The 7,799-nt window shown below is 27.3% G+C and overlaps 1 protein-coding gene and 1 long non-coding RNA gene across 2 annotated transcripts; both read right to left on the bottom strand.

The window, feature by feature from the left end:
- Positions 1-1,323: 1,323 nt before the first annotated feature.
- LOC111616802 lies at positions 1,324-2,121 on the bottom strand. Its single transcript, XR_002755319.1, has 5 exons — positions 2,074-2,121; positions 1,904-1,963; positions 1,716-1,823; positions 1,551-1,638; positions 1,324-1,446 (listed from the first exon to the last, which is right to left on the bottom strand). It is a non-coding gene; the product is annotated as an uncharacterized LOC111616802 (long non-coding RNA).
- A 3,096-nt stretch (positions 2,122-5,217) lies between these two features.
- Positions 5,218-6,929, bottom strand: LOC111616803 (semaphorin-1A-like). Its single transcript, XM_023358164.1, has 8 exons — positions 6,850-6,929; positions 6,635-6,737; positions 6,071-6,116; positions 5,901-5,960; positions 5,713-5,820; positions 5,548-5,635; positions 5,321-5,443; positions 5,218-5,243 (listed from the first exon to the last, which is right to left on the bottom strand). The coding sequence occupies exons 1-8, from the start codon at positions 6,863-6,865 to the stop codon at positions 5,218-5,220; spliced, it is 570 nt and encodes a 189-aa protein (XP_023213932.1). The 5' UTR covers positions 6,866-6,929.
- Between the last annotated feature and the right edge of the window lie 870 nt (positions 6,930-7,799).

Here is a 7,799-nt window from a genome sequence, read left to right as displayed (position 1 = left end):
TTTACTTTCCCGGCTCTATTATAAATAACAGAGGAAAAGTATGGCGATCGGTCAAAAAATAACCCTCCATTATTTTTATATTTTTGGGCATAGTGGACCTTGAAATTTCGAGAAATTCAAAATAATTCAGCGGTTTTTCTGTGTATGGATGTTAGTATATGTGTAAAGGGGCACGATTTTGTCCACCCTATTTGAAGCTTAATAACTTTTATGCTTTTTGTCAAAAATTTCTGAAATTTTGTTTGTAGAGAAATTTGTGTATTAGAAGGGTTTATACTATTAAATTTAAGTAGTTAAAGGTCAACGGGGAATGATCGAGAAGGTTCATGTGTAATATATATCGAGTAGGATCGGACTTAATTGACGATTTTATTAGCATTTACAAATTTTTTTATAAAATCCATCCTACCCTCAAATTAATATTTTTTGTCACTTTATAATAATTAAAAATATAAAAACATTTTCTAAATAAAATAACGTAACAGATGATGCCACACACAGTTTTAAATGTTGCCGGGAAAGTTAAGCAACGAGTTGCTTAACTTTCCCGGCAACTCGTTGCTGGAAATTAAATTAAATTGTGCATGAATTAAAAATCCAGCAACTCGTTGCTGGATTTTTAATTCATGTAATAAAATAAATATTAATTGAAATGTATAATTATTACAGAAACGTTATCATCGTCGTGTTTCAACTCTTTAAGATAGCAGGTGTGTTTGTAGAATCGTTTAAAAGTCATGATCATTTTATAAAGAAACTTCATTCAAAAGATATAACATACTCAATGAAGTGTTGAATAAAAAATCTCATAGAGGTGATCGATATTTCTTCAGTCTGGATCTGTATATGTGTAATAATAAATAATTTAAGTTAAATCAATCGCGTTAGAATGGAGTGGCTCTCTGGGTTAAATTCTCCCCACGGAAGCAGAAAATTTACACATAAAAAGTACTAATCACTACTCTTTCTTTCCAACCTATTTAAACAGAAAAAATAATGACAATTTCTTAGTGTAGAAAAAAGTTGAAAAAATCATTTTTTTCTATCTGTAGAATAAGTGTGATTACCCTACAACAATGGGAGTCTCAACTTGGAAAGCCTGCACCCCTAAAGAGTATGAAACACCTTTCTTATGGGTGCAAAATTCCGTATTAGAGATGTTTAAAACATGTACTGGACATTTAATTTGTAATAAAAATATTTAAAAAAAATGTTTTTCGTTATTTAGATATGGCATTTTTGAACCCTAAAAATGAAGGTTACATACAGTATATTAAATTTATAACCAAAAAAGTAACATCGTATATTTCTAAACTAACTTACTTTCACTTAAGTGACTTAAATGTTTATGTGGCGTTCTTATTTGAATATTCGGTTGAAGTGTTTTTTTAGATATTATTGGATAAGGACCATAATCCCACTCATAAGTAGCTGTAAATAACCCATCTGAAATATATATTTACATGAATATAATGTTACATATAAAAGTTTATTTTTAAAATTTCTAACTAGTGTTTATAATTTTGAATGTTTGTAGTTTATTTACTCACTTGCTTCTAATGAAGTAACATTAAAATGTGGACTATATGGACATATTCCTCTAGCAGAAAATTCTTCAGTTACTTTTTTCTCTCCATTCTAAATATAAACATAAAAGAATATTATTGTATTGTAAATAATGTAATTATTAACTAATTTCAAAAATTATTTTTTACACTAATTAAGTATTCTCTGCATGTTGGATCATAAGCATTTGTTCCGCATATCAAAAAGATTTCGAGTGTTACTTCAACAAATACCCTCAAATAATTATGGCATTCGTCCTATAAGAAATATTTAAAGCTTATAATTAATATTAGTTATTAATGCATTAATAAAAATTATGATATATAGTAACACTCACTGCTGGATTATGATTCTGTATGCATACATATTGATTTTTTTCTTCCGATCTCCATTCAATCTTAAATCCATATAAATTTTATATCGTTTAATTAATTTTATATAAATACTATTTATTATATAATTCATATTTATTTAAAAAAATAAATAAATATATAAATAGCGACTCACCACATCTTCCTCTAGCAGTTTAACGTTAATGTTATATAGTTTATTTCTATCAGAATAATTATTTATTTAATTAATAATTGTTTAATTTTTAAAGTATATAAATGCATTTAAATAAATAATTTTTAAAAAAAACACAAATAAAATTAATGTTTTGCTNTTTTCTATTTTCTCAAATTGTTTTCGTCGCTTGTGTCTTTTTCTATTGTCCTTTCCGCTCTTCTCTCTTCTTCTGTGTGCTTGTAACAATAGAAAAATGTTTACGATAAACGATAAAAACTTAAAAATGTAAATTTGTAATCGATACTAATTTCGCACGCGCTCGAAACACTACCTTTACGTCACATAGAAGAAACACAACGTTTCTTCTATGTGACGTAAAGGTAGTGTTTCGGAATTTCATACCGCCAGACGGTGCTGTGGGTCTGTACAATCGACACTGTACTCTGTGCAGCACACTAGATTCACTCAGATGTGTGGACTGACGTGTCCCTCTACACTCTGTCGCCTATTCTAACTTGTAGTGTCACTCACAACACCTGTTCTGGATACGTAATTTTCTATTGTGTATCTTCTTCATAATGGATGCTTATATTTGGTAAGCATCTTGTCTTTTTTTTTTAAGTCATCCACACGTAATTTTCGTGTAAAGAAGTATTTAATATAAAAACAATTAGCTAGTGTACGCTTCGTTGATTACAGTGTCCATTAATATTTAATTCTTTCTCGACTGACTAGTGTAACTTTAGGTAGTACGTAATTTTTATTAATTAATAATAAGAAGTGTGAATAGTTTTTTATTCTTTATTCATTATTTACTGCATGCAAATAATTAAAAAGTGATAGCTTATGACGTTGATTGATGACTAGAAATTTCAGAAATTATTAAGTGCATAAAAAGGAATAAGTTACTTGAAATTTCCTGTCACGAAGTGTGTTTTTTCCTTTTTAATTTCGAACACTCGCAAACACACTTCGGCTTTTGTTTTGACACGCAACAATCGAGAAAAACTATATCTTAACACTGCTATATACGCTCTATATGAAGTAACTACTGTTCTTGACTTATAGGACACCCCCCGTAAAGTCAGGAACAGAAAGTGCCATAAGTCAGGAACCATAAGGGTTAGGTTGATCTTTGTTTTAATGTTTTACAGGTAAAGTCTGGGTATGTGTGGAGGAACAAATTTAAATTACTTTGCTAATGGAGTTGACAGTGACATGAAGTTACTGAAGAGTTTTCAGAATTTTCATACTGCGGATCCTCATTAAAATAACTTGAAGTGAATCCTCCTAACTCACGTGTTAAATAGTAAAACAAAGATCGACATAACTCCTAAATTATGGGACTTCTTGTATGTTAAAAGTTGTTCAGATAATTACCATTGTGTCTATTATTTTATCACACCAGTGACCGAGTAAATAACACCACTCAACACTTGTAGTCAGTCGGGGAGTTTTCCGGATTTTCTTCACGCGACTAACACCTAAATAGGGCCCATTTTGGCATAGAAAATCCTCCCTTTTGCGAATGGCCAGTGTGTTGTATTGACACGTCCCTTGGTTTCACCCTTATTATTTTCATGTTAATGATGCCAAACTTGGATCATTTCCAAAGTAAACTCCATTTAATAACCTCTCGACAGCTTTATTTATTTTCGTTTTCTCGCTTTAATGCTCTTCCCCTTTCTATATACGTGTCTTTAACAGTTTACTAATGTTAATGATTAATAAAATAGCCATAAAAACATTTAATATCTTTCATAAAATAAATATTAATTGAAATGTATAATTATTACAGAAACGTTATCATCGTCGTGTTTCAACTCTTTAAGATAGCAGGTGTGTTTGTAGAATCGTTTAAAAGTCATGATCATTTTATAAAGAAACTTCATTCAAAAGATATAACATACTCAATGAAGTGTTGAATAAAAAATCTCATAGAGGTGATCGATATTTCTTCAGTCTGGATCTGTATATGTGTAATAATAAATAATTTAAGTTAAATCAATCGCGTTAGAATGGAGTGGCTCTCTGGGTTAAATTCTCCCCACGGAAGCAGAAAATTTACACATAAAAAGTACTAATCACTACTCTTTCTTTCCAACCTATTTAAACAGAAAAAATAATGACAATTTCTTAGTGTAGAAAAAAGTTGAAAAAATCATTTTTTTCTATCTGTAGAATAAGTGTGATTACCCTACAACAATGGGAGTCTCAACTTGGAAAGCCTGCACCCCTAAAGAGTATGAAACACCTAGAAGTATAGCGACAACTATGGAAGAGGAAAAAACATCAAGAATTTGACGTATCAAATTTATAATTATAATATTCAAGTATTTTCATACGCATGATTGGNCTTTATAATAATTAAAAATATAAAAACATTTTCTAAATAAAATAACGTAACAGATGATGCCACACACAGTTTTAAATGTTGCCGGGAAAGTTAAGCAACGAGTTGCTTAACTTTCCCGGCAACTCGTTGCTGGAAATTAAATTAAATTGTGCATGAATTAAAAATCCAGCAACTCGTTGCTGGATTTTTAATTCATGTAATAAAATAAATATTAATTGAAATGTATAATTATTACAGAAACGTTATCATCGTCGTGTTTCAACTCTTTAAGATAGCAGGTGTGTTTGTAGAATCGTTTAAAAGTCATGATCATTTTATAAAGAAACTTCATTCAAAAGATATAACATACTCAATGAAGTGTTGAATAAAAAATCTCATAGAGGTGATCGATATTTATTCAGTCTGGATCTGTATATGTGTAATAATAAATAATTTAAGTTAAATCAATCGCGTTAGAATGGAGTGGCTCTCTGGGTTAAATTCTCCCCACGGAAGCAGAAAATTTACACATAAAAAGTACTAATCACTACTCTTTCTTTCCAACCTATTTAAACAGAAAAAATAATGACAATTTCTTAGTGTAGAAAAAAGTTGAAAAAATCATTTTTTTCTATCTGTAGAATAAGTGTGATTACCCTACAACAATGGGAGTCTCAACTTGGAAAGCCTGCACCCCTAAAGAGTATGAAACACCTTTCTTATGGGTGCAAAATTCCGTATTAGAGATGTTTAAAACATGTACTGGACATTTAATTTGTAATAAAAATATTTTAAAAAAATGTTTTTCGTTATTTAGATATGGCATTTTTGAACCCTAAAAATGAAGGTTACATACAGTATATTAAATTTATAACCAAAAAAGTAACATCGTATATTTCTAAACTAACTTACTTTCACTTAAGTGACTTAAATGTTTATGTGGCGTTCTTATTTGAATATTCGGTTGAAGTGTTTTTTTAGATATTATTGGATAAGGACCATAATCCCACTCATAAGTAGCTGTAAATAACCCATCTGAAATATATATTTACATGAATATAATGTTACATATAAAAGTTTATTTTTAAAATTTCTAACTAGTGTTTATAATTTTGAATGTTTGTAGTTTATTTACTCACTTGCTTCTAATGAAGTAACATTAAAATGTGGACTATATGGACATATTCCTCTAGCAGAAAATTCTTCAGTTACTTTTTTCTCTCCATTCTAAATATAAACATAAAAGAATATTATTGTATTGTAAATAATGTAATTATTAACTAATTTCAAAAATTATTTTTTACACTAATTAAGTATTCTCTGCATGTTGGATCATAAGCATTTGTTCCGCATATCAAAAAGATTTCGAGTGTTACTTCAACAAATACCCTCAAATAATTATGGCATTCGTCCTATAAGAAATATTTAAAGCTTATAATTAATATTAGTTATTAATGCATTAATAAAAATTATGATATATAGTAACACTCACTGCTGGATTATGATTCTGTATGCATACATATTGATTTTTTTCTTCCGATCTCCATTCAATCTTAAATCCATATAAATTTTATATCGTTTAATTAATTTTATATAAATACTATTTATTATATAATTCATATTTATTTAAAAAAATAAATAAATATATAAATAGCGACTCACCACATCTTCCTCTAGCAGTTTAACGTTAATGTTATATAGTTTATTTCTATCAGAATAATTATTTATTTAATTAATAATTGTTTAATTTTTAAAGTATATAAATGCATTTAAATAAATAATTTTTTAAAAAAAACACAAATAAAATTAATGTTTTGCTTAATAGAGAAACCATAAAATTACGATTTTATCGCTTAATTAAAGTAATATGATAAGGCAATTAACTATCAGCTATAACTTGAGTAATTAATTAATTTTGTAGATATTATGCGATTGAAACTAAATGTAGACGGTCATGCCAACATTTTGTATTAAATTTAATAATTGTATTAATTCTTGAATTAAATTAATTAATTTAATCATTTTTATTTTTCCTGAGATCTTCTCTTCAACAGGTTTTTGTTTTTTTTTTCCTGCTAATTTACCTTAACAATTGTAATAAAATTTATAATTTATTTTAAAACTAAACAAAACTAACTTTTTATAAAGAAAATAAAAATTAAAACGAAAATAAATTAAATAAGAAAAAAAAAATGTAATTAAAAATTTAACATTTAATAAATTTACCTTCCCCCGATTATCAACATCTCGTCATATGTATATAATATTTTAAAGTAATTAATTTCGTGTGGATTATATTCACCATTCCTAAAAATCATAACCCCTTCATCTATAGTATAAATGTTAATATATAAAAGTATTAGTTCTATTTTACTACTAATTCGTGAATAATTTATTGAAAATAAATAAAATTTTGTATCATAATTTCTTCTTTAATTTACCTTCATAACAATTCATTTTTGCTGAATCTACCTCCTTTTCTTTTACACATATTGCTAATAATAGGTGTGATGCATGAAGTAACAATAAAATTGAATATATGAAGTTATTTCGAATGTGACGTCGAGTAAAAAAATGTTTTAATTCAAACATTTGAAATGTGTATTCTCCCTATAATAAAATAAAACATTAAGTTTTAAATAAGCTACAGAACAACTCTAATTTTTAAGTAAAGTGAAATAATCTATATGTCTTAAAGTATAGCCTACATGAATACTTATAAATGTATTAAGATGTTAATGTCTGAATAATTTACAATGAGTTTAATGAGTTTATTATGAAATACCTTAAGCATTGAAAGTAAAATTTAGTTATTTCACATTCTATTATAATGAATAAAGATGAGGAAGTGATTCTGGTTATATATTTTCTAACATTCTGAACACAGAGACCTACTAAATGCAACTCAATGTAGTGAATATCCTGGTTTGTGTATGTTTTTATCAAATACTGTAGTGTACAACCGTATAACAAAATTTTACTCTGTATATTAGGAAATACCGGACTAAAGTGTTATTCTTTATGTTACAATAGAGATATTATGCTATATAGAACTTCAGACTATCTCGTGTACATTTGCATATTTTATATTTAAATAATATAATAAGGAAAGATCGTAATTAATTTAAGATATATTGTATATGTTAATTTTCTTAATTTCGTAATATCTTTACATAAAGTTGCTATCTTAATTAATTGTAAAGGTTTTATATGTATATAACAATTTAGCCCTAAAGAGTATGAAACACCTTTCTTATGGGTGCAAAATTCCGTATTAGAGATGTTTAAAACATGTACTGGACATTTAATTTGTAATAAAAATATTTAAAAAAAATGTTTTTCGTTATTTAGATATGGCATTTTTGAACCCTAAAAATGAAGGTTACATACA

Source organism: Centruroides sculpturatus, unplaced genomic scaffold (genome assembly GCF_000671375.1).
Source record: "Centruroides sculpturatus isolate CEXI.00-Female unplaced genomic scaffold, Cexi_2.0 scaffold4043, whole genome shotgun sequence".
NCBI classification, from domain to species: Eukaryota; Metazoa; Arthropoda; class Arachnida; order Scorpiones; family Buthidae; genus Centruroides; species Centruroides sculpturatus.
This window is presented reverse-complemented; position numbering and strand designations above follow the sequence as displayed.

What these genes read in the sequence shown, in the direction of transcription:
- LOC111616803 (XM_023358164.1), bottom strand. An exon ending in GCAGAGAATACTTAATTAGT is followed by an intron (nt 5,636 to 5,712) that starts GTAAAAAATAAT and finishes GTTTATATTTAG; the next exon opens with AATGGAGAGAAAAAAGTAAC. An exon ending in TTTAAGTCACTTAAGTGAAA is followed by an intron (nt 5,244 to 5,320) that starts GTAAGTTAGTTT and finishes CTTCATTTTTAG; the next exon opens with GGTTCAAAAATGCCATATCT.